The following is a 27866-nucleotide window of genomic DNA, read 5'->3' as shown; positions in this document are numbered from 1 at the left end:
TGTGCTTTGTTGCTAGTTCAGTTGCCATAGAGATATTTACTAGCGTCAATGTCATGTAGTGGCTAAGCTTAGAGGAATAATTTACCTTATTGTGAGGCTCCATAAAAAGAACAAAGACAAGTATTCATTGAATTGTATGGTCACCTTCCTCTTGCACCCACATAGAAGTGAATGCAGCATTTCCTGCCTAAGAGCTGCTTGCCAGGAATGTAGGCAGTGGGGGTGAGGCGGACTCAGGATGCTGTGTTGTGAAATTGAGAGATTGTGAAAGGCCGGTTGGGCATGGGCAGTCACATGTAAGGTAAGCCTAACATGTCACTGAATTCTTTATTTGTATTTGGGATTTCTCTCTGGCCTTTTAGAGGCACCACCCTGTGAGGACTTTTTCTAAAATCCCAGTAGGCCAGTCTACCTCTAAATCTAGTGTCAATTGATATAGTCTGTCTGGCTGGATTCTCAGTCTAGCCTTCTTTGATTTTCCTGTATGATTCCCAACTTTATGCAGAAGACCTAAATAATTCTGTAATCGATCGAAACAATTCGAGGAATTATATCCATCAAATCACCAAGAGTCATAGACGACTGAATAGATAAAACAACAACAATGCATTAATATGTGTGGTTGTATAGCATACATCTACCTGCAAAGCAATATAGCACTGAACAGAAGGGTGACTTTACAAAAGACAATTGTGCAAAGGTGGACTAACAGAGGGAGCATGGTAGATATGGTGGAGAGTGCTATTTTTTGTTTTGCAGTTTTATGTAGCGCAAACTCATCCCAGGAGCTATGGAGCACTTTACATGTCCACCAGATTACATTAAACAAGGCCAGGTACATTTTTTTTAAGGCACAGGGAGATCAAATGATTTGCCCATGAACACGGCATGTTGAACCTGCTTTACCAATTCCAAAGTCACCAGCTCTAGCCATTAGGCCACAATAAAGAACTGATCTCGCAATGAAGAACCAAGCTGCACTATAGTTGTATAAAGTAGGGGCGCTACGGTACAGAAAAGTTGGGGGGTGTTTACAAAGGCTGATGATCTTCAATGGGAGGCCGGTAATTGGGTGATCAGAATGCAGGTTATAGATTGAACACTCCAGTGTTTGACATCCTTTAGGGCACTCCTCTTCTTGGGACCCGCACACTAAATAAACACACATCAGGCATTGTCCAGGACGCTAAATCACACAACTTAGTGTGCAGGAAAGTTTTACATTTAAAAAGAGGTGACATTTAATGAAGATGGTTTCCACAAGACAAATCAAAGATGTTTTTCCAAGGTTTTGAGTTATGCATGGTCTGTCCAAAGAAATGCTCACTTAAGAAAGCAAATGCCACAGTTTGATGTTCACAATATTTCTATGAGCCATTCTGTGCCCAACAAGATCTGTGGAAACTGTGAAATTGGCCTCTTTCATGGTAAGGGGAGTGCTCCAACTGGCGAAAGCCTATTTTGCCTGGGCCGCAAAACCCTTGCATCATTCCTGGGGTTCACTGGAATGGATCCATTTCAAGTTCAAAATACATACTCGGCCACTCCAGTCGCTGGAGGTCAGCGCCAAGAGACCCAGATGGGTGGTGTGCGCTAAATAAAAGTGCTTATGTATTTTTCAACGTAAGGAAGATTGCAGGGGTTTGTGTTTGCTTCAGGCTGTGTTTGCTTTAATACCAGAGAGATCAACAGTAAAACCCTGCCCAGCAGACCATAAAGCAGGCCCGCAAACAGCCAGAAAACCGGCCCACACACTAACCTGTGAGACCAGCCCATTGGGCACTGCCTAATTGTCCTATAGACGGGGCCACTGGAATTATGCGATTGTGCTGCTGCTGCGATTTTTGCATAGTTATAGATTTGCCACATTTTCCACAGAATCCATCATCTGCTGCAAAATCTGCAGATTTTAACAAAAAAATGTGTTTCTAACTCAAACGGCTCACAAGTTACTAAAAAGGCAGTGACAAGGTTGCTGCGCCATGGAAGGCTCTTTGCAAAACCGGAATGATCACCTTTCTATTGCTTATAGCTATATTCTGGTCTTAAACTGGTATTAATGAGGTGCAGCCAATGCCCAGACATTGTTAACAATTAAAAAATTATGAAATAATGAAGTAATCCTGTTACAGAATGTGGCGCATTATTCCGCATAATGTGCCTTTCCTTGCCGCATAATTTACTCACCCTGCCGCATACTTTGGCCCTCTCCTGCCGCATTGTTCCAGTGGCCCTGCCTACAGGTCAGTCCGACCCTGGAAGAAGGTGATGCCCCCCAATTGAAGCTAGGTTCGGAGGTGTGATCTCTGTGTCTACTGGGGCAGCTCAGTGGGTGAGGCGGTAGTTGGCAGAAGCGTGAAGCCTTCTCGTGTGGTACAGAGTGTGCGTATAAAGACTGTGGTGACTCGGGCCGGTGCTCCCACGGGCCCCGCAGTGTGGGAGCCGCAGTACGTGCCCGGGCAGCCATCTGGATCTCGCATCCTGACAGCTCTAATCGCCCCACAGTAGCAATGGCATCTCTCAGATTAGGGGGTGACACCACGGGGCCCTTATCGCCTGCCTCAGCAGGCCGGAGAGGAAATCTCGGGGAAGGGAGGCTTGATACCAGCAGTCCAGTTCCGAGGAGCCGCGAATGACGGGTGTCGGCCGCCCAGAAGCTGTCTGAATAGTTTTTTTTTTTGTCGGAGGGAGCGCAGGTGGGGTCCACGACCTCTGAGGCTGAATATCCATCAAATGTGTATTGACTCCAACACTAGAGGTTCAACATAAACGAGTTTCTCTTTTCAAGTCGGAGGACTGGCGCCTCTATGTGACTTGTGTAATATAGACAAAAATAATGGCTAAATCCTCCAGGACTGCACCCTGTGTCACAGGTGTGCCCTGTGGATTTGCCAGTGCTTGTTTTTCATGCTATTAGAAACTATATGTTATTTGGATTGCTTTTTAAAACCGGAAATCTGAGACCAGTACTAAGCAACGTCAAGTGCAAATCACAGTTAAAAGGTCTGCTGTGTGTCAAAAAGATGCACTGGCTTTGCCTGAAATCTGAAATTGTTATTGGCTGCAGGTGCGACACGCGCCAATGTGAAATATAACAGCAGTATAAGGACCGTCGGAACCCCTATCAAAGGGGTGGGGGGGGGGAGATGAAGAAGAAATGGATACAGATTAGTGAACATGGGCTTACGATTGAAAGTGTGCGCAGCAGCAGCGATAAATCACCGTCCAGCCAAATACTCACCTTCATGAAACAAGCATTTACAATGTAACGTGTCTCGCGTTTGCTCGTGTTAGAGCTGATCGCTTTGTAAACTCCTAACCCGACTTTTCACCTATCGGGCAAAAGTGCATTTATGTACATGACCCGAAAATGTGAAATTAACTATGTAAAGTGCTGGACTACTGCCAAGCGAGATCGCGCTTGTAAATTAGAGAAAAAGAAGTCCACGAGCCCGATGGAAAACAGCGAGCCTCGCATGTTTTCTGTACTTGGTCGCTGCGCTCGAGGAGGGCTAGCCACCGGAAAAGGCATGACTTATGCGTGCCTTCGACTAATGAAAGCAAGCAGATTTTATTAGGCCAGTCCACGAACCAATAAAAAACACTGACGTGACGTTGACAGGGCTCCGAGCCCTTTTCGAAACACTAAAGCGTCTCGCTGCGACGCAGGCTCGACCCTAAAAAGAAGTATTTTAGGTCTACTGCTAGCCACACAAACGAATACGACATGAACAAAGACTAACACAATTCCCCTTGAGGTCGAGGCTCAATTGTTTCAATAGCAATTCTCTTTTCAACTCCCTCCTCGCATTAGCGATAGTGGTTATTCCCCATTAACTGTTGGCAATACTAAGGAATGCCTTACTAGCAGTCTGTGTCTCAAGAGTCCATTCTGACTTTTAAATTTGACTGAAAAGCATCCTGGGGCTGCCACGCTCTCAGCAGCGAGTTACCCCAGGGCGAAAGGCCTGAAACAAGTCTTACCCACTCCGGTAGGAGCGAAACATGCAAAGTCCTGAAGGGCCCCTATCCGTGGGTGCTTGAAGCAGCTCAGGTCCTGATCAGGGGAGTTGGCTGCATGCAGACTTAGCAGCTGCACTTAGCAGGCACAGGCTCTCTCCCCCTTGCTGTACCACTCAGAGGTTTCCTGCATTCCTCCCGCAGGGTAAGTCTCTTCACGCTCCCGATTAGGGTGGTGGGGTGATGTCGATGCCGATCGAAGTCCTCGATCCAGAACTTGGGTGATGATGCTCCCACTGCATCTTCACATGCCTAACGGGGTCGGACTAGTCTCAATCATTGTTGCTTCAGTGACCTACGGCCGCCAATACTCGCAGGCCACGGATTCTGAATGGTCAACATGGCACACATATTCCCAGTAGCCCCTCCCGCCATGCAGGGTCGATGCACAGCTGCCACACAAGGCTTTGGCCCTTACTGCTTATCTCTCTTTACCACGCTAGCCCCTCTTACATACAGGGATCACTGCAACATTACCACGCCAGCTTCAGCTCTAACGGCAGGGCAGTCTTTTCCACTGCAGACCTGCCTGGCATACGGGGTCACCACAATGTTATCACACAGTGCTTCAGCCATTACAGCACGTCACATTGTCTTTTCCACAGCTGTCTTCACGACGGCCCTCTCCTGGCATACAGGGATTACCGACTCAATCCAACTCACAGGCAACGACCCGATCGGTGCAGCAGCTTTTTTCTCACACCTCGCACACGGAGTCCACTCGACAGAGCTCTCCACTGGAACTTGCTTCTTCCTGTACTCTCCTCTTCCTCACAGGGTACACTGGTCTTGGCAAGCAGGCAGGAGCTGGTGCGCCAGTCTCCAGGGCAGGTGGTCCTGGATTCCCTGAGTGATGTCCCCTCTCCCAGCAGGGATACTAGCAGACCTGGGTCCTCAGTCCTCGTCACAGGCAGAAAGAAGTCTTGCATGCAGCCTGTCTGGAAGTTGATACATTTTTGGGGTCTCAACGTTCCCTTCTTATAGTCTTTTTGCAGACACCAAAAGCGATTTAGGATCTGAGTCTTTGAAGTTTTATGTGGGGTTCTGCTTCTTTTGAAGTATCTACTTCTCTGTTCCCTCTTCCTCTTGAATAGCAGTTTATCACAGCAGGAATGTCTCTGAAGCTGATAGTCCGACTGTACAGGCCATGGGAGTGACCTGGATGTCAGACACAGTGATATGTGTCTGAAAAGGTTTACCCCAGGCTCCCAGCCATACTCTATGATTTTCTTATCAGCCCCAGATCCTTTTTGAGATGTGCACAGACCCCTTCGTTGTGACCTCACACTGAATCAAAGAACACCCTGAAGTCTACAGAGGTCTGGCCCTCCCATCCTGGGTAAGCCACCCAGCCTACAGAAATGCAACAATACATAAATCTGACTGGGGGATTTGTGTACTCCCTCCCCGTGGTCCACCATGAAGGCCTGGGCGTTCCCAAAATGGAACCCAGGTCCCTCAGTGTATTGTACACATTCACCCAGGGCATGTATACAGCATACACGCACTGCAAAGTACTGTATCCTCCATGTACTGTACCACTCACAGGCACACATACATCCAGCATATGCATTTAACATGCACACATTGTCCAGCACTGGATCCCTTATGTACTGTGCCACTCACAAGAAGACATACATAAAGCATGTACATTTAACATGCACACCATGCACCATTCATGTATTGCACCACTCACAGGCACACATACGCCCAGCATATGCATCTAACATGCACACAATGCCTCATTCATGTATTGTACTACTCACAGGTACACATACAACCAGCACAGGCACTTATTCTGCATGCACTGCACAGCACTACATCCTTCAGGTAGGTACTGTACCAGTCACAGACACATGCACCTCCAGCACATGCATACACCAGCACACACTACTCAGTACTGCATTATGCCGGTATGGCACCCTCACCAGGCACACATACATACAGCACAGATACGCCACCTCTGAGCAACGCAGCATTTCGCACTGGCCTGATGTAGGCCAGGGGCAAGTTAAGCACACAACAGAGGAACCTTTAAAAGGCGATAAGCCTGTAGGCCTAACACACCAGTGATACATGTTATAAAGGACCTGTTCACTCCTACTGCTGATCACTACAGGGTATGCTGCCAATACCACGCTCGTGCTGCTTAAGTCCTTGTGAAGATAGTAACCTTCCACCACTGTGAGAATAGGGCTTTGTACCAACAAGACCACAATCGGTGAGACATGCCTATGTCATAGTGTCATGGTGCACACACATTATCTGTGTTTGTCTATGGTAACAGAAATCAGCAGTAGAGATCCAGACATCAGTATAGTTGGGCACTCGGGGCAGGGGTGCACATCCATTACCATGAAGATGACTTTTCCGTACCAATAAGGTCTGTAACCGGCTGGGTGGGAATAAGGCAAGGGTGGATGTTTTGATGAAGTAAGGGCTTGTCAAAACAGAGTACAGTTAGAATGCTTCCTACTTCATCAGGACCACAAGTGAAACACTTTAAAGTGTGATTGTCACAATTGTAAATTGAAGAGGGATGCATTAACCTGAAAAAGACTGTTACTATAGCATGAAAATAATTGTAAAACTACTGAAACCATAACTCAAGAAAATAAAAGTAGTGGAATGCAGTTCTCCTTCCTTTTTGTTCAATTCGATCTTTACATGAAAGTCGTTGCCTAATTCTTTGTGCATAGATTTCTTTCTCTTCTCTTTTATAAATCACCCCTTTTCTGCTTTTTTACAATTTATAGCATGATGGGAAGCCCTACTGTCACAAGCCTTGCTATGCTACGCTCTTTGGTCCCAAAGGTAAGTTCACAATCCAATATTTTACTAAAACTTCTGAACCTGAATCAGAATGTATGTTGTTTGGCTTTCTTGAATGTCCTTTACGTACTCTGAATATCTCTGAATAACTCTGCTGTCATGACACCCAAATCCAATTGGCGAGTGTCAGTGCAACCAATTTTAAAACATGGAACCACGGCGTAGAGGGTCCTACAGTATCCCAATCAGTTTAATCCACAGAGAAGTGCTGGGACTGGACCATTAAAGACAATATAGTCCTGCTTAGAGGAGCGGTCACTGTCCAGTTAGTTTTAGCCCAAAAGGAAAGGAACTGGACTTGAAGACCCACAGGGACGTGCTGATCCTCACCTTTTTAAAGTATGACTGTTGTGTAGGGAAGCTGAGCCTCTGTCTCATTAGCATCACTATTGGGGAAGATGCTGGTGCTGGCCCATTAAATGTACGAAAGTCCTCCAGAGAAGTACTGGTGCTGTTCCATTAGCCCTCATCCTACAGCTTTTCCATCAGCTTTCACCTTGGAAAAGGCGCTGGTAGTGGTTCATGTAAAAGTATGTCCGTCCCATATAGAAGCTCGGGTTCTGTCGCATTATTTTGCAATTCTGCTGAATGTGCAAATCCTGGCCCATTAAAAGTATGACTGTTCTGCAGAGAAACACAGTCCTCTTGAGTTGTTGGTTTTAGTCTGGAGGAAGGCCATCTACTTTTACATTGAGGTTGTTTATGCCATGGATAGAAGGGACTCTATTTAGACCCCTGGGGAATTGATGTGACTGCTCGAAACCTTGCAGACAAGTGCTGGCCCTGTCCCGATGAAGTTATTGCAGTTCTGCGGGATGCACCAGTATTGCCCTGTTCAAAGTGTTGCAGTTCTACACAGAAATGCTAGACTGTGTAACTTACATGTCACTATCTCACAATGAGCATTGGCCGTTGGACCAAAATGTGCGTTGATGGCCACAAGGGTTGTGTCATATGTGAAAAAAGTTTTAATGTAGGTCGGTGAGATCTATACTTTATAGTCTTCCTCACGTGCCAGAAGAATGAATGATGGTTCTTTGATTTCCTGATCCATCTTAGTGTCTGAGAAGTACATTTCTAAATGGGTCAACCTAGAGTCTCCACTTCAGGGCTGTGCTGATGCACTCCTGTCATTTCAAAGTGGCCAACCATCGGGATGTTTGACATGGTGCGACGTGTTGGGCACATGTTGGTTTTTTGGATGATTAGTGATCGTGGTGCCGGGCTGGTGCTTGTTAGTGCGGAGGACGATGGCCTTGCCAACAGGGGAGGAGGTTTGAATCGCGCTGTGCAATCACTGGCCGGATCTGGTTGGATGTTATCGCCCCTCTCCAGCTCTTTGGGTCTTCATGGCTTTTCCATCACTCCAGTCAGACTTGGAAGACTGTGAACCTGTCCAGTGCCTGTCCAGTTGATCGCTGGCATCACTCACGGGAATGAGGTGGTACCGCTTGTGAGGTGGGGTTAGGTGCATGATGTGCAGCTTTCATGTTGATGGAGAGCTGGAGAGAGGGGACTGCACCCTATCGCCCATCGCCGGTGTGTCGTGGTGGGTGCAGATCACTGGCCATGAACTTCAGGCACGTGCTGAGACGAACCAGCAAGAGCAATGGGACACATAGTGGCAGTAACCAGGCCAGCCTGCCCTCCTGCCACCAGAGCCACACCATTTTGTCATGGACCAAACCACATTAGCCTCTTCGCAGGAGGGGGGCTTCACTCCTGACATGCATGCTCACCCATAAAAGTACATATGCTATTCTAGCGATCATTTTAAAAAATGTATAGTTAGAGAAAAAGAGGTATTGTGCAAAGTTGGAAACGATTGGCATGTGCAGCCCAGCAATTACCCCGTTTTAGTTTTTCCTTCATTATTAAAGTATGTTTTCAACACTCACAAATGATAGCGCATGTGATAAGTGGGTGTAGTCTAGGGTTAGCCTTTGGTCACGTTGGGTCAGTCTCTCTCTTTCTCTATCTCTCTGTGCCTGTCTCTCTCTTGAATACGGGGTCATTAGGATTCTTGTATGGCATCTACACACAGCAGTATAGATAGAACATACATGCTCTCCCAGCTTGATAAGTAGGACATTGCGACTCATGCATCAAACAGTTATGATGAAGTCTCGTGCAACCTTCGCAGCCCACAATGGACACAACACAGCCCCAGAGATGGATGAAAAAACACTCCCCAAAGCAGGTCCTCATATGCCGATTCATAACCAGGGCTGCGAGGAACCCTGATAACCGGCGGAAACACCCATGACTCAAGGCTCGAAATGATACAAGGCCATATGAACAGCAGACGCATGCTATGCACTCATGGAATAACATACTATCATCCGTAATACATACTTATGAAAGCTATTTTGCTGTTCAAATTCAACTTTATGATTCACACAATAGGAAACTGCACTTGTAACTGGATTTTCTCACACAAAGTTACAACTGTATGGTCATGTTCGATGGCATCTGTCGCTGTAGATACACATGTTGTGCATAGCCCGCCATCTGGTGTTGGGTCGGAGTGTTACAAGTTGTTTTTCTTCGAAGAAGTCTTTCGAGTCACGGGACCGAGGGACTCCTCCTCTTTGTCTCCATTGCGCATGGGCGTCGACTCCATCTTCGATTGTTTTCTTTCCGCCATCGGGTTCGGACGTGTTTCTTTCGCTCCGGGTTTCGGAATGGAAAGTTAGCTCAAAATCGGAAAATTACGTCGGTATTGTTGCGTTCGGGATCGGGTTAGATAGCATCGACATCGCATCGATACGATAACATCTCCGTTGCCCTTCGGGGTAGTTTTCGATCCCCCGTCGGGGCCTGGTCGGCCCGACAGCGTGTGACATCGACGCTGATGGAACGGACCCCGTTCCGTTTCTGTCCTAAATGCCACAACAAATACCCATATACAGACCAACATTCGGTCTGTAACCTGTGCCTGTCTCCCGAGCACAGAGAAGAAACTTGTGAGGCCTGTTGTGCGTTCCGGTCCCGAAAAACGCTCCGTGACCGCCGAGCCAGAAGACTGCAAATGGCGTCCATGCCGACAGGACACCAAGATTTCGAGGAACAAAAAGAAGTAGAAGCCTTCTCGATCCATGAATCGGACTCGGACGAATTCGACGACCATGAAACAGTGAGTAAGACGTCAAAGATAGCACATAAGAAAACTAACAAGGCCCAGGGGACGCCACTGCCGTCAGGCCATGGCTCAACCCATAAACTCGGTGACCGACCATCGGCACTGAAGAAGGCCGAAATAGTGCCGAGATCGTCCGACTCGGGTCGAGACACAGGCACCCAGCCATCTCGGGACCGAGATAGTGCTGCCGGCAAAGATCGACGCCGAGATAGCGGAGCCGAAGCTGCTCGACGCAGAGACAGCGGCACCGAGGAGGATCAACGCCGAGAGGGGCCGGCTCCGAAAAAGAGGAAAGTCGCCTCGGAGCCGAAAAAGAGCGTGGACATGGTTTCGGTGCCAAAACGACCCGCAACCGAGCCAACTACCGGTTCCTATTCAGAGGAACAATCACTGTCCTCTCAGATGCGAAAGCATAGATTCGAAGAGGAATTACAATCCACCGAAGTGGACCACACTCAAAAAAGGATTTTTATACAGAGTGGAACAGGGAAAATAAGCACCCTTCCCCCTATTAGGAGGAAGAGGACACTGGAGTTCCAACAATAACAAACACCACAAACAAAATTGGTGAAGAAGGTAACTCCGCCACCCTCTCCTCCACCTGTGGCTCCCATTTCACCAGCACAGACTCCGTCACATTCACCGGCTCACACCACCTTAAGCCAAGGTGACCAGGACCAAGATGCTTGGGACTTATACGACGCCCCAGTGTCGGACAACAGTCCTGAGGCGTATCCTACAAAGCCCTCACCACCAGAAGACAGCACAGCATATTCACAAGTGGTGGCTAGAGCAGCAGAGTTCCACAACGTGTCTCTACACTCGGAGCCTGTCGAAGATGACTTCCTCTTCAACACCCTCTCTTCCACACATAGCACCTACCAAAGCCTGCCTATGCTCCCAGGAATGCTAAGGCACGCAAAGGACATATTCAAAGAGCCTGTCAAAAGTAGGGCAATAACACAGAGGGTGGAAAAAAAATATAAAGCACCTCCCTCAGACCCAGCTTTCATCACCTCACAACTGCCACCAGATTCGGTTGTGGTAGGGGCGGCTCGCAAGAGAGCAAACTCCCACACAAGTTCGATGCAGCCGGTAAAAGGGTCGCAGTACAGGCTGCAAACCAGTGGCGCATCGCAAACTCTCAAGCGCTCCTAGCGCGATATGACAGAGCCCACTGGGATGAGATGCAACACCTCATTGAGCATCTACCCACAGAACTACAAAAGAGGGCGAAACAAGTGGTTGAGGAGGGCCAAAACATCTCCAATAACCAGATACGCTCCTCTATGGACGCAGCGGACACAGCAGCAAGAACGGTTAACACGGCAGTAACCATCCGAAGGCACGCGTGGCTACGAACATCTGGTTTTAAACCAGAGATACAGCAGGCGGTGCACAATATGCCATTCAATGAGCAACAATTGTTCGGACCTGAAGTGGACACGGCAATTGAGAAGCTAAAAAAGGACACTGACACTGCAAAAGCCATGGGCGCACTCTACTCCCCGCAGAGCAGAGGCACTTTCAACACCTTCCACAAGACAACCTTTAGAGGGGGGTTTCGGGGTCAATCCACACAACCCAGTACCTCACAGTCAACACCGTCCACCTACCAGGGACAGTACCAAAGGGGAGGCTTTCAGGGCCAATACAGAGGGGGACAATTCCCTAGAAGCAGGGGAAAATTTCAAGGCCCCAGAACACCTACAAACAAACAGTGACTCACACGTCACTCATCCCCTCCACACAACACCAGTGGGGGGAAGAATAAGTCAGTATTACCAAGAGTGGGAAAACATAACAACAGACACTTGGGTCTTAGCAATTATCCAACATGGTTATTGCATATAATTTCTACAAATCCCTCCAAACATACCACCAAAGGCACAAAATATATCAAAACAACATTCGGACCTCCTAGAAATAGAAGTTCAAGCATTACTGCAAAAGAACGCAATAGAACTGGTACCAGATACACAAACAAATACAGGGGTTTACTCACTGTACTTTCTAATACCAAAGAAAGACAAAACACTGAGACCAATCCTAGACCTCAGAACACTAAACACATACATCAAATCAGAACACTTTCACATGGTCACGCTACAGGAAGGGTTACCATTGCTAAAGCAACAAGATTACATGACAACCTTAGATCTCAAAGACGCGTATTTCCACATACCAATACATCCGTCGCACAGGAAATACCTAAGGTTCGTATTCAAAGGAATACATTACCAATTCAAAGTATTGCCCTTCGGTTTAACAACTGCACCAAGAGTCTTCACAAAGTGCCTAGCAGTAGTGGCTGCACACATCAGAAGGCAGCAAATACACGTATTCCCGTATCTAGACGACTGGCTAATCAAGACCGACTCACTGACAAGGTGCTCACACCACACAGATCAGGTCATACAAACCCTCTACAAACTCGGTTTCACCATCAACTATGCAAAATCACACATTCTGCCGTGCAAAGTACAACAATACCCAGGAGCGACAATAGATACAACAAAGGGAATAGCCACTCCAAGTCCACAAAGGGTTCAAAATTTCCAAAAGATTATACAACGCATGTATCCAACACAAAAAATACAGGCGAAGATGATATTACAACTCCTAGGCATGATGTCCTCATGCATAGCCATTGTCCCACACGCAAGGTTGCACATGCGGCCCTTACAACAGTGCCTAGCATCACAATGGTCACAAGCACAGGGTCAGCTTCTAGATCTGGTGTTGATAGACCGCCTAACATACCTCTCGCTTCTATGGTGGAACAACATAAATTTAAACAAAGGGCGGCCTTTCCAAGACCCAGTGCCACAATACGTGATAACAACAGATGCTTCCATGACAGGGTGGGGAGCACACCTCAATCACCACAGCATACAAGGACAATGGGACGTACATCAAAGAAAGCTGCATATAAATCACCTCGAACTACTAGCAGTTTTCCAAGCATTAAAAGCATTTCAACCACTCATAACTCACAAATACATTCTTGTCAAAACGGACAACATGACAACAATGTATTATCTAAACAAACAGGGGGGGACACACTCGACACAGCTGTGCCTGCTGGCACAAAAAATATGGCAATGGGCAATTCACAACCACATTCGCCTAATAGCACAGTTTATTCCAGGGATCCAGAATCAACTTGCAGACAATCTCTCTCGAGATCACCAACAGGTCCACGAGTGGGAAATTCACCCCCAAATTCTAAACACTTCCTTCAAACGTTGGGGAACACCTCAAATAGACTTATTTGCAACAAAGGAGAACGCAAAATGCCAAAACTTCGCATCCAGATACACACACAGGCAGTCTCAAGGCAATGCCCTATGGATGAACTGGTCAGGGATATTTGCGTACGCTTTTCCCCCTCTCCCTCTCCTTCCATATCTAGTAAACAAATTGAGTCAAAACAGACTCAAACTCATACTGATAGCACCAACGTGGGCAAGGCAACCATGGTACACAACACTGCTAGACCTATCAGTAGTACCCCACGTCAAGTTGCCCAACAGGCCAGATCTGTTAACGCAACACAAACAACAGATCAGGCATCCAAACCCAGCATCGCTGAATCTAGCAATCTGGCTCCTGAAATCCTAGAATTCGGACACTTAAACCTCACACAAGAATGTATGGAAGTCATAAAGCAAGCCAGAAGACCATCCACTAGACACTGCTATGCAAGCAAATGGAAAAGGTTTGTTTGCTACTGCCATCAGAATCAAATTCAACCATTACATGCATCTCCAAAAGATGTAGTGGGTTACTTACTACACTTACAAAAATCAAACCTGGCCTTCTCTTCCATTAAAATACACCTAGCAGCAATATCTGCATACCTGCAGATTACCCATTCAACTTCACTATTTAGGATACCTGTCATTAAAACGTTTATGGAAGGCCTCAAAAGAATTATACCACCAAGGACACCACCCGTTCCTTCATGGAACCTCAACATCGTCTTAACAAGACTCATGGGTCCACCCTTTGAACCTATGCACTCTTGCGAAATACAATTCCTAACCTGGAAAGTTGCATTTCTCATCGCCATCACATCTCTAAGAAGAATAAGTGAAATTCAGGCGTTTACAATACAAGAACCTTTTATCCAACTACACAAAAATAAAGTAGTCCTTAGGACCAATCCTAAATTTTTGCCAAAGGTTATTTCACCGTTCCACCTAAATCAAACGGTAGAGCTACCAGTGTTCTTCCCACAGCCAGATTCCATAGCTGAAAGGGCACTACATACATTAGACGTCAAAAGAGCACTAATGTACTACATCGACAGGACTAAACACATCAGAAAAACTAAACAACTGTTTATTGCATTTCAAAAACCTCACGCAGGAAACCCAATATCGAAACAGGGTATAGCCAGATGGATAGTAAAGTGCATCCAAATCTGCTACCTTAAAGCAAAAAGACAACTGCCCATTACACCAAGGGCACACTCAACCAGAAAGAAAGGCGCTACCATGGCCTTCCTAGGGAATATTCCAATGCACGAAATATGTAAGGCAGCCACATGGTCTACGCCTCACACATTTACCAAGCACTACTGTGTAGACGTGCTATCAGCACAACAAGCCACAGTAGGTCAAGCCGTACTAAGAACCTTATTTCAGACTACTTCCACTCCTACAGGCTGAGCCACCGCTTTTGGGGAGATAACTGCTTACTAGTCTATGCACAACATGTGTATCTACAGCGACAGATGCCATCGAACTAAAAATGTCACTTACCCAGTGTACATCTGTTCGTGGCATCATTTGCTGAAGATTCACATGTGCCCACCCACCTCCCCGGGAGCCTGTAGCCGTTTGGAAGTTAGCTTCAACTTTGTACATTTGTAAATATATTAAATCTTAAATAGGTACATACTTATTCACTCCATTGCATAGGCACTATTACTAACAAACAACTCCTACCTCACCCTCTGCGGGGAAAACAATCGAAGATGGAGTCGACGCCCATGCGCAATGGAGACAAAGAGGAGGAGTCCCTCGGTCCCGTGACTCGAAAGACTTCTTCGAAGAAAAACAACTTGTAACACTCCGACCCAACACCAGATGGCGGGCTATGCACAACATGTGAATCTTCAGCGACTGATGCCACGAACAGATGTACACTGGGTAAGTGACATTTTCATTTCTGTTCAAGCAAATGTCTGCACAGGTGCAAGTTGTAGACTTTCCAGGGTGGAGTCCGCCTGCAAATTTTGATGATCACTCACAAGCGTGCAAGATTGTGAGTGCTTTTCAAACAAATCCTTTGCAAGTAGTTTCCATTCTTCAAAATTGCCCAAGATTTACTAATCATTTCTGGTGTAGGATAGGGGAGGCAAAGCCTCCATAACTGGTGGAGGTGTACAGGAGAGCCTCTACCAGCAAAAAGTTGTTCCATGTACAGAAAAGAAATGAAAGAATGAAAGATGCACTTACACATTAGACTTTCCAATTTCAGAATAAATGTTTCATTTATGAGTGCTTGCGGGAAACTGCAGCATTTAGCATGTTTACCAAGAGTGTCCCCGAAGCTCCTCGTGACTTCCAAAAAAGCCAGAATTTGCTTCAAAAGTGGGAGCAAGGCCTAAAGTTGCAGTTTTTGGCTTTCTTTGAGAATCAAGAACCCAGTTGGTACCTCACAGGTCTTAAACATAGGGGTTCCACAATGTGTAAACTTCGTACTTGTATAGCACACTACTCACCCGTTAGGGTCTCAAGGTGCTGTACGCATACCGCTGTGAAACCCCTCCTGGCTTTTCCCTGTGAGGTGCCCACTCCTGGGCAACCTCCAAGGTGAAGCGAGGCATCCCAGCACTGTTGGGGCGATTAAGCAAGCTATTGCCCAGAGTGGGACCCATGAATTAGATTAGGCACCGATGCGAGAATTATCAGGTCCAAGGAAATTGAACCCACTGAGGGGGGAATTGAACCCTGGTCCCAGGCCAGATTTCTGCATCAGAGTCTGCCACTCTAACCATTGAGCCACACTTCTCCACAAGGAGAAGAGTGCTGAGGAGGTCTGGTTTTGTGGTTCAGTTGCCAATCCCAGGCCCAATAAAACTGGGCTCCAATCCTGGATTTTACACTTCATCAAGAGGCTTGCAATCCTCGACAAACCCCTGCCTTCCTATTTTCAAGTTATAAACATGAGCAATCCTCATTGTTATTTGTGCAGTGCACAGTTGTGTCCAAAGCTTTTGCATGCTGGAGCTCCGATCAGTGTGTTGGTTGAGTGTATGTTACATGGAGGGTGTTGGCTGTCATGGGTGAAAGTAAGAGATTGGTTGTTGTTGAGTAGCGCCGAGCCACGCTGTATGGTTGGAGTCCATGATTGCAGTTGTCCTACATGGTAGTGTATTGTCGATAACGGCCAACGATGACCACCATTCATCTTGCTGCAAATGTGTCAAACATGTATTTCAGTTTGTCGTCAAAAGTTGTTATAGAGAAAAGACTTGATCGTATATAGCACATTGATGCATTGGTTCACAATCACGAAAAGGTAAGTATGTAGAAACACAGCTATCCAGTGGATTGTCCTAGTTACTGTTTCTAGTCCCATTCTATAAGACCTTGTTGTTTGTCCTGCCTCAACAGGACCCACACAATTTACTGTTCTGTGCGCGGTACATGATGTGCCCTGAGATTGGTCTTTCTGGTTGTTGAGTACACTTTGTCCTGCAAGAGGATGGAGCACTTGTTCATCAGCCAAATTTGGCTTCCTTAGGAGGGCCAGGCCTCTGCGGCTCCACTCTGGGGACCATGGCTGTGGCCTTGCCATCTTGTTTAAATCAGGCCTTACCTACTGTCTGGTTTCTATGCATCCGTCCTCAGGCTTCTCACCTACAGTATGAGGAGCATGTAAAGTATTATGCACACGGCCAATATGTTGAAATATCCCTGTAGCATGTTATATGTTATTGGCTTACTTAAACGCCTTGACCGCCTTTATTCATAACCATGATGATGTCTCAAGGATTCTTCTTTGTTGGCGGTACTTTGTTTTGCAAGTGATATATTCAGAGTGGGCGAGAGATGTCCTGCTACAAGTCTTGTGTGTACCATTGAACACTGCACCCGCCCTTGTTTTGTTTTTCCAGTTCTTGTACAACCTTTGTTTGTTCTATAAACTCATCTCAGGTCACACGTGGGTGACTGTTTCTCAAACCATGGGGACAGGTTTTGGACATCTTCAACCAGCTTAATAAGGCTGTGTGTTTCTTTTGTTTTAGGTGTTAATATTGGTGGGGCTGGTTCATACATCTATGAAAGAAGTCAAAGTGAAGACCAGCCCATTTCTCCACCTCCCACTGACTTTGTTCCCAAACTACTGGAAGAACGGAAAAGCAATGCGCCACCCAAGGGTCCCAGCAGAGGTAGGTACTTTAAGCCTCTGTTGTCGAAAAAGAATGAAAAAGAGAGCACCCTCTGTCAGAACCCACTGTCTGTTGTCAGTACAGCGTTGCTGTAGTCTTGTCTGTAGGTCTGTTGTTCTTCTGGTCAACCACCAGAGGGCAATGCTTATCTGATATTGATGCATCTGATTATGATGCATAATTGATACTTATCAGGCTTTGTCGTATTGTACGCATTGTATGTTTGTTATGAAAACCACTCCCCATTGTGCTTTATCTTAACTTACCCCTCAGCATCTTCAACAGGTCCTCCCTCCCTCCCTTTTCATATTCTCTCAGTGTAAAAATTTGTTGAAGACATGTTTTTCTTTCATTATCGCCTTCGGGCTAAATCCACTCTATATGAATACCTGAAATGAAATAAACAGAAATGATGTGACCTATATATATGGGTGTCTGTACAGTGTTTCAAGACATGTAATTGAATGGCAGTGTCCTTTGACAATAAGGGGAGTTATCAGTAGAGCCATAGGAAAAATGCAGTTGGATGGAGCTAAGAGGCATATATACTATCATTTCATACAACATAGGGCAGCAAGCAGAGTTGCTTTGCTGCGTTAGATGAAAGGGAGACAGCAGAAATGCGATATATCTACGGAGATATGCCATGTTTCTGCTGCCGCTTATCGCAGACGCACTGTGTGCTGTCTAGTGTCAACGTAGGCACCCTTGCACCATGGGGCAAGGGTGTCTGCATTGCAGGAGGGATTCTTGTTTTGTGCAGAAAAACAATTCTTATAAGCAGTTTCCTCTTTCTATATGTGCTGCAGAATGCCATGCAAAGTGGCTTTGTGTGGCTTAGTAAGTGCCAAAAAAGGATTTTGCGTCAGGCTATGGTATAAAAGTGACACAACCCTGACACAAAACCTTAGTAAATCTGGACCCTGGTGTTTTATACTTAAATATGATTTTGCCACACTCCCCATATGATACATCACATGCTACAGAATATGCAAAGTTCAACAAACTGATTTTTTTCTCCAGCAAAAGGATCAAAGGTTATTAAAATTGCTACACACCACGTGCAGTGACATGGCAGAAACTTTATGAGAGCTGCTTGACCATCCTCAGCCATTGCTCACTGCAGGTAATCATTTTGGGCCTGATTTACTAAAACTGGTAGCAGGAAACTGGTCTCAATTTACCAGTATTTTTGCGACCAGTCAGTTTGTGAAATTCTCATGAATATTAATGAGGTGGGTCGCAACTTGTGACTCACTTTGATAGTAACCATCACGTCGACAGTGGCCTGCTAGGGTCAGCAGACCACCGTTTCAGTGATTGCCTTTAGATAAAGTAAACCTATTCTTACATAGCCGTTTTCTTTAAAGCAAAGGGTGCTGTGTTTAAAAAGGAAGGTTTACTTCATTTTAAAAATTTGTTTTAGAGTGGCCAACTACATTCACAAAGGGAAGATGTCCCAATGAGACCCCTTTCCTTTCACGAGTGGCTTAACACCTCTACTCAGGAGTCAGCATTTGGAGGGGATGTCTACAACACACCCCGTTCTAAAGGGCTCTTTGCTCTGGAGCTGCAAAATACTTTTAGGAGTCAGTAAAATGTACTGACTCCTAAAATGCCATTAGTACATAGAAAATCCTTTGGCAGTTGCAAGCTGTGATTTAAGCGTATAGTACATCTGACCCTTGAGCATGAGAACACTTTGGGCCTGATTCTAACTTTGGAGGACGGTGTTAAACCGTCCCAAAAGTGGCGGATATACCACCTACCGTATTACGAGTTCCATAGGATATAATGGACTCGTAATACGGTAGGTGGTATATCCGCCACTTTTGGGACAGTTTAACACCGTCCTCCAAAGTTAGAATCAGGCCCTTTGTGTCCTACAATAAACAGCCTTATTCATGGGCTAGAGCTTTTTCTGCTGCAGGAAACAAGCACTTTAAATTCTTAAGTGTAATACAAACAAGCTAAACAAATGATACCTCCTTTGTCATGCTTTTTTATTTCAGTGTTAGCACAGATTCATGTTTACATTGCAGGCACTGTTCTCAACGATGCGGTTATTTGACCAGTGCTCAAAGACTTTAGAAGAAGCACAAATATGATGCACCTCTTTGTAAGGTTCCATATTTTGAAACCTATATCATATCTTAGTGTGGCATGTACATAATCGATATGAACTACACTAAACTGTTCTGAAGAGCTGTTTTAATGGAAAGACGTGCTCTATTATTGCAGCATAGTTGGCCTTTCCTTGCCATATAATTAAGTAAACGCTTCCGCATAATTTTACTCCTTCGTGGCTGCATAATTCTTGTCATCCTACGTATGAGTTATCAGTTGTGCAAGCGATAACATTCGTGGTTAAACAGGATGAATGCTGCTTTGGAAACATTGTGGATTGACAGATACGTATTGCAGCGGTTGAGCCCTCAGTATCAGCACATGCAGAAAATGCGGATTAGAGACCATCTTTACTCCACTGTTTGGACATAAACTGTATGTCTGTTGATGTACGTCATAAAACAGCAACACAGGAAGTCCCAGACTTTGTTTTTGGATTCATTGGAAGTGGAGAGTGTTTGTTCCAAGCTGAGTGTTTCCACTGTATTGAATGATGGTCATTCCAGATGTTAACACTTATCGACCATATCAGAGAAGCTGCCAGTTCCCACTCATAAAGCTGCTGGAAGGGGTGGGCAGATCTCACCCAGCTGTTTCCTGGAACTGGAAAAAAGATTAGTGACTTTGGCGGGGAAGATAAGTCTTGATAAAGCTGTGTGAAACTCAATGTGCCGCTTGAGGGAGTAAACACAGTAGAACCGGTGTATTAGTCCATTAGTTGTGAGGTGCACGATTACTCAACAGGGTTCTGCTGGTTAGTTAAGGGCCTTGGGACCAGGCTAGTTGTTAATTTCGGGTGCAGTCTTTGCACCCCTCACTCTGCTGCAGCGAGGGATAATATCTATCCATTAGGGGAGAGAGCACAAGCACTTTAGCACTGGTCAGCAGTGGTAAAGTGCGCAAAGTGCAAAGCCCTAAAACCAGCAAAAATAAGATCAGAAAAATGGAGGGAGGCAGCCAAAAAATTGTGGGAAGACCACCCTAAGACTGTGCGGTGTAACAACCAACTTGTCAAGTAGCTTCTGCAGAAGTGTGTCATACATCAGGCCACGTGGCAACAATAACGCCCATCACCCATCTACCCCTAGGAGAGGCACTAAAGCGAAGCAGAAGTTAAGTGTAGATTTCTGCGCTCTGCTTGACGGAACATGCCGCCTTGCTGTTGAGCAATATTCCTGCCCATGGACCCTCCACAAAGGCTGCAAAACAAGCCATTCCCAGGATAGAAAAGTTGATGCCTATGTCAAGAATTCTTGTGATCAAAAGCAACACTAATACGCCATATCGGGGACAGCAGTTGCAGGCGTACTCCTAGAGACTGCACGTGCTGCACTGTTACACCACTCTTAGCTGGCCACAGGCAAATGCTGAAGGGGGAAGAGTTATATGAACAATTATGTCCATACTCTGGTGTAAGTTTAGGACTGGAAGGCAGTGGTGTACCCCTTTGTAAGAAGTACAAGTCCACGTCTCACATAGCCACCAGCGGTACTCCTCCTAAGGTTGAAATCACCACTTGTCCTGGACAGCCCGACTTGTGGACCAAAAGAAAATTAAGATAAAAAAATGAAGGTGTAGAAACAATATATACACTTGACATTGCCTTTGATTTCAGGATATTAAGCAAACATTGGGAAAGCCAGTCTGTCTTGCTTTTGAAATCAGAGTGGTGAGATTTTGGCTTTGTCAATGCCTGTTTGTTGTGGGAAAAAAAATCTGATTGTGTTTGCTGATGCATGTGTAATTGCTGTGAGATCACCATGCCCGAACTTGCAATAGTGGTCATTTTGGAATGTGTTTTCAATAAGAAAGCACCATGGCCATTGTGGTGCGCATGCATGTTGTGATGTCACAATGTAGTCACACTGGCGGTCATCTTAGAATTGGAATTGGAAGAGTTTAAAGAGTGTTTTTTGGGAGATCATAGTAGTGCAATGAATGTTGATTTCTCAAAAAAAAACACATTCCACGATGCCCATGCCTGTGATTATTCGGCATGATGCACCGGCAGCAAATTTGAAATTTATAATAGGTTTAATTTGCCGTTTGAAGATGGCCCAAAGACATTTGTAGTGGTAAATTCCATTACCAAAAACTAAGCGCAGGAAAGGAAAAGTAAAAGACCAAGCTGCTCAATAGTCAAGCACAGATGCCGGGCTCTTCGAAAAAAAGTACAATTATTTGAAAAAAACAATAAGCCAGGAGGGGAGGGAAGGAGTGGAGGAGCAGCGGTGAGGAGGAGTGAGTGGCCCAACAGGAGCGTGCAGCTGCCGGGCTGTCACGATGAATAATAAGAGCGAGGAAGGAAAAGGTGGGGCAGGAGAGCATGCGAGAAACAAGAAGCCCGGCAGCTGGGGACAGATGCCATGCAATCATAAATTAAAGAAAACAAATTAAAGATGAAAAATAAACATAAAGGGGATAGAAAAAAGAATTTGGAGGGATCAGGAGGAGTGGGCAGAGAAAGAAAGGACTTGTGCTCCCATGGAATAGTATATAGAAAATGAACACGCATTTGCAATGCAACTGGTCTTGCATATTTCGAACAAGTTAGTTGTCATCTTATGACAGCAGCGCCCATTAGCAAAAACAAAAGAAAACAGGAGAAGAAACTGGGAAAAGACAACTTGGCAAAAAAAAGCTAGCTTTAAAAATTAAAACTTTGCAATTTTGTGCTTACTGGGCACGTTTTTACCAGTCACAAGCCTTCTGTTTGGCGGGGTACTCGAATAGTACCTCGATAACATCGGGGGCAGCAGGCGGGCACTAATTAAGTTGCATCAATTAGTGCTTGATCCCTTCTCCACACAGAAAAACAGAAGTGATGTCAGGCGTGCCTTGACGAACTACAAGGTTGTAAAGAAGAGTGGCACGCAAACCATCAAATGGTGAGCGACAGGCGGGCTCAAGCCCTTTACTGGACACAACAGAGTCTTGCATATGAGACGCATGCGCAAGCATATGCCCTTGGTGTTAGCAGTGGAAGGACACAAGTCATCCAATCAAAACAATGGTAAAGAAGTAAACTCCAGGGTCAGAACAAAAAGAATAGGATGAGAAGCTTTTTAATCAGGACCACGGATCTGAGATAGACAATAAAGGCCACCTAATCCAGCGCAAGGGGCTCACCCAACCCCATTTGTTGTATTTTTTTTATTGTGGCTGCGAAGAATACCTCGCTCTTCAATGCCGTCTATGTAGCTATAATTGCAAGACACATATTCAGTCAGAGCTCACATGTATATTACCCGCATATTGCAGCGGCTCCTGCCAGTTCCAGTCTCGCCACGCAAAATTGTTTGCCTTGTGTGCGCCGTCCAGTTCTCATTCTTAAGGCCTTTGCTCCCCCTTGTGGCTGCAAAGACAAAGGCGCAAAATCTACTGCAATTTATTGTAGTCTACTTCTATCACCTTCCGACATCTACCAATGACTATTCACAATTAAAAAGAAGGGAGGGGCAAAGAGTGAACAAGAGAGCCAAGTCCCAGTTTCATTTGGTGTGGAAAGGACATCATTGGCTGTGCTTTCAAGTTTATGATGTGACGGAGGGTAACATAATCCCTTTGCCCTATAGTGATGACATTCCTAAGCCTTTTTGTCTGATTCTTCACCTATCATTACTGTCCGAGCTCCAGATATAATTAGGATGCCTGGTAACTATGAGCATCCCTTCTGGGACAGTATGTTATGACTTCCCCTAATGTTTGAGACGTCTCATCTATTCCTCACACCCTCAGACTTGAACCAGTACACTAACACTCTCTCCACCTGCACCAGCTTCTGCAGCTTTTCACAAATAACCATAGCCACTCCTGGCATCAGCATCAAAAGATGCACAAGGAGGCTAGTTTGGCAGCGCTGCGCAATAGGACATCTCCCCAGCTTATCACCAAACACCCCCACCTCCCATATTTTGAATGCATTCAACATGTTTCATTTTTTTACTAGTGTGTGCTTCTATAGGGCTGGGCTTCAATGGCCATTGTCTTGTCTCCCATTGCATTTTGGGTTTTGAGATTTCTATGCATTCCAAGAGCTGTTTTTGATACCTTTTCTACCTTCTTCCCAGTTTTAGATTGCAACCCAAGCCCTTTTTTTATTTAAGACGGGTGGCAAGTATGCCACTCATTATATGGCTGTGGCGCCTTTTTTCACCGGCCTCACTCAGGTCTACTCTAGTGTCCATCACCCTGAAGTTGTCTCTGCTGCCTCACCCAGAGATGGAAACCTTAGATCAGTTCATACTCAGTTCTTCTGACCCTCAGTGAGCTTTTGTAATACCCTAAAATTATTTTTTTGTGGTCCCTGTTATACGTTTTGGGTCCTACTGCTTCAGTAATCCACCGTTTTTTATCTGTTCTGTTGTTTTAATGACATACTGTTTGTATGAGATTATGTAATTGTATGCAACTGCCTAACTGTATGCATGAAACACTTATTAGAGATTTAGAGTTTTTTTAAATTAAATGTTAGGTATTAAGGGACTTGAAAATAATCCAGTTCAGAAAGAAAGAGAAGCTCAGACTGTTTTAATGGTGTCTGGCCGGCTCTGGACTCGACCAGCAGTTGACGTCTCTGCTCCTGAATTCACAAATAGGCTCTCTGTCAACAACCCATAGACAGCAATATGTGCATACGTTCAAACGATAGATTTAAAGAGAGAGACATTTTGAGCTAGATACATGGATATTTTCAAATGCGCCTTCAAAAAGCAGTAAGGAAATTGGATTCTGAAAATAGACAATAAAAATCATTTAAATTGGCCACGGAAGAGACTCCAGTGGGGATTGTCTCTCAGGGAACGAGTGCTGAGAGATGTACACTTGTGGCAGTTGTTGTGTTTGCGTTTGAGAGTTTTGTTTACACTCTCAGAATGAGGGGACCAGGGCTTGCAAGATGGCTGACACCTTCTCCCTTCGTTTTCTAGCTTCTTCTGTGACCACCTTCACCGGAGAGCCCAACATGTGTCCACGCTGCGGCAAGAAGGTATATTTCGGTAAGGCCTGGTTTATGTCATCTCTTCTTCACCTAGGCCAAGGATTAATGGAGGGGAAGTTGCAAAGCTGTCATTCGCACACTTTATGAGGTTGTTTTCCGCAAAACCTTCATGAGGATTCTGTTAGGAAACTGAATAAAGATTTGTGGACACAGTACTGCACTGGTGTTTTTTTAAAAAAAGAAGCCCAGTAAACATACACTTTAATTGTGAGAATTTGCTGCAATGAAAGTTTTTTCGTGGGAAAATGAGTCCATAAATCTTTGATGGCAGCAATTTTCACCCAGAAACAAAGTATTGCAAAGGTGACAAATATTGCAAATTCATTATTTTGTGATTGTTGTTGCTTTTACAATAATACAACATATAATTTTAAACACTGTGAATGAAACTAGTAGCTCCTGGGCTACTTGAAGACTAAAACATGTTTATTGTACACGAGTAAGCAAACAGCGGTGCCGCAGCCCAGCCAGACAGAGCTACGTCTCCCCAAGCATTTGACCATCTACTGCCACCCTTCACCAAATCTACCCAACTTTTATACTTTCTCTTCATGTGGGCAGTGCCCATGTGACAGACACCGAAACTTTAGTTAGTGTTACTGACAGGTGCGTGGTTTTCTCATGTGACGAACAGAAGCTTCCCTCTAAAGAGACACCACAGTGGCAGTCTCAGGCACCGGGTTACCTTGGTTGAGATTTCTCGCTGTGCCATGCCAAGCACAAAACGAGGACTGCGCGCGCCAGGGTTGAAAGGACTCAAACATATGGCATGCAAAAATGGTTGAAGGTTAATCAATGTGACTCTCATTAATGCATTATTAAATCTCAATAAGAGAGCAAAATATGTTCCTCAGCATCCTTTTAAAGACCTGCAGGATAGTGTACTATCTTTTGCAAGGGGCGAGCCCCTAAATTATTGGAAGGGAGTGGTCTGGCCTGGGAGGAAGATAATACTGAGTGTCAGTCTCTGTTCTGCTTCTTACACCTGGGTTTGTTTCTAGACTACACAAACTAATTGTGTTCACAAACTGCAAAACCTACATTTTCTTTGTTGCCAAATCTAAAATTACTCCATATGTCATTAGTTAGTTCAGTTCTGCATTTCTGCTGTTCTAGTGCTTGTAATTTTGTTATTCTGTTTAAAGCCCGGTCCATAAGTGCCACAGCAGAGAGACACAGACATTATTAGATAAGATGACTTGGGGCAATTTGGGATCTTTAGGAAATTGTAAACATATCTCCAGCATCGGATCTTTCTTAGATTCACACACCAGAATTACTCTCCTTCATCAGACTCAGTGATAAATTAATAAATATATTTCTTTCCAGGATTGGATCTTTCATAGATTCACATGTTTGAATTATTGCACCTCATTGGAATTCTGGGCTGGAAATGTGGAATAATTCTAGCGTGCGAATCTATGAAAGATGCCAAAGATGGAGGACAGCAGATGCAGCTAACTTATTCTTTACAATGCAGTAGTCAGTGTCTGAACCCAATGGCACATTCCAGAGTACAAGAACCATACTGTAAATCAGAAAATTGTTGCACATTTCCTGTTATCCTGCTGTCAGATTGGTTTTGTTAAACCAGTTTACAATTGACTAGGTGTCACATTATGTAAAGGATGTGCTTAAAAAGTGCACCAAAACATTATTGATCGTGGAGCAGTAACTGGCATCTGAAAACAGTGAGCTCCACATCCGTCCATTGAGCCAGGGTGAGGCCAGTTGGTGTACGAATGTGGGGGACCTGGAATCTAGAGCTGACTTAACCCTCTGCAGGTATAATGGAGGAAACAAGATTCAAAGTCTCTTGGTTCCAACACGTTACCTACGCCTCTGTTGCTAAAATCAGTCAGTTATTGGTTCTCAGTCAAAATGAAAGCCAGAGAACAAGCAGCAGTCATACAGGACATGAACCAGGCTCTGCGGGCCTCACTGAGTTACTTAGATTTGGGCTATGCCTGTCTTGTGTGCATTTCTTGCACATTTGATCAACACAGTGCACTGTTTAAATGGACACTGCCTTTCTCTAGTTTCACTAGGCTTTCCACTTTTGACAAAGTCAAAATTCCAACTTGTTCGACCATCACTCTAGAGTGCACCGTCAGTAATGGCAGCATCCAGCATTGATATATATATTTTATTGGTCTTCATTTTTATTTGTGTTTCCTTTTCTGCAGCTGAGAAGGTGACTTCGCTGGGCAAAGACTGGCATCGTCCCTGTCTACGTTGTGAACGCTGTTCGAAGACCCTGACCCCAGGAGGGCATGCTGAGGTAAGAAACGCCAAAACAGTGCTTGCAGGTGAACTCGTTAGCTGTATTCTTAGAGGTGGTCCTAGCCGACCAGAACATTTCCAGTCAGAGACTCCACTGCTCTATGAAGGTGGGACGAGGCTATTATATATGTAACACACCAACTCCTGTTTGTTAATGATGCCCAGTTTGTTGAAGTGTGGGATCTTCACCTCTTCAAACACATGATTGAACTGGCTGGGTAATATATTTGTAAAACATCTATTATAATTTGCTGTTTTACATAATTTAGACACTCAGAAGAAGGTTTAAAGACTCATAAGGCGAAGACTGTTTATGTGTGTGTACGTGTGTGACATTTGTATAGCATAAATGTATATATAGAGTATTGCCAGAATCTGGATCAGAGATTAGCACACAACAGAACGCTCTCTGTAGATCCCTTTGTGGCTATACTCTAAATAAGTAATAGAATGTGCTCCTTCCTCGAAGCAATTATAGCAGAGAGAACATCCCTGAACTAAAATGATTTTATACCCATCTACAAGAACATACACCACTTGTAGTTGAAAGGGCTCCTCCAGGCAATAGTTTGTATTCTATTTGACTCCACAGTCCACCTTCTGGAGGCTTCGGAAAAATTATTCAGATTGGGGAATGTGGGACTTGCAGTTATTTTTGATAGAACCCTCCTTTAAGCAGTCTTCAAGATTGCTGTATTTCACTTCCCTCCTCGCATATTGTTAATGTCAAGGGTGGAATAAATATGAGCACCGTGACTGTAATGCATCATAAGAGGAAGTCCAACCTCCTTACAGAAAGTCAATCAACCAATCAATCAGTCAATCAGGATTTATAAAGCACAGTTAATCACCCGATGGGGTATCCAGGCGCTTGCAGGTCCAAGAGGCTCATTCGAACAGCCAGGTCCTGAGAGCCATTCAAAATTCCAGAAGTGAGGTGGTGTCCGGAGGTGCGTGGGGAGGCTGTTCCAGGTTTTTGCTGCAATGGGAGAGAAAGAACGTCCTCCACTTCTGCTTCGGCAGGGAGCACAGGCAAGTGAAAAGGAGGCAGAGCG

The 27866-nt window shown here is 45.1% G+C and overlaps 1 protein-coding gene across 2 annotated transcripts in view; it reads left to right on the top strand.

The window, feature by feature from the left end:
* Positions 1 to 27866, top strand: part of CRIP2 (cysteine rich protein 2) — a 189947-nt gene that overhangs the window by 125336 nt on the left and 36745 nt on the right. For both annotated transcript variants that reach the window (XM_069208848.1, XM_069208847.1), the window contains exons 3-6: positions 6777 to 6834; positions 17259 to 17402; positions 24458 to 24526; positions 26715 to 26809. In XM_069208848.1, the coding sequence (XP_069064949.1) occupies positions 6777 to 6834; positions 17259 to 17402; positions 24458 to 24526; positions 26715 to 26809 (366 nt within the window). The remainder of the gene's footprint in view (positions 1 to 6776; positions 6835 to 17258; positions 17403 to 24457; positions 24527 to 26714; positions 26810 to 27866) is intronic.

Source organism: Pleurodeles waltl, chromosome 9, assembly GCF_031143425.1.
Source record: "Pleurodeles waltl isolate 20211129_DDA chromosome 9, aPleWal1.hap1.20221129, whole genome shotgun sequence".
NCBI classification, from domain to species: domain Eukaryota; kingdom Metazoa; phylum Chordata; class Amphibia; order Caudata; family Salamandridae; genus Pleurodeles; species Pleurodeles waltl.
Note: the sequence above shows the minus strand (reverse complement) of the source record. Positions and strands in the feature narration are given on the sequence as shown.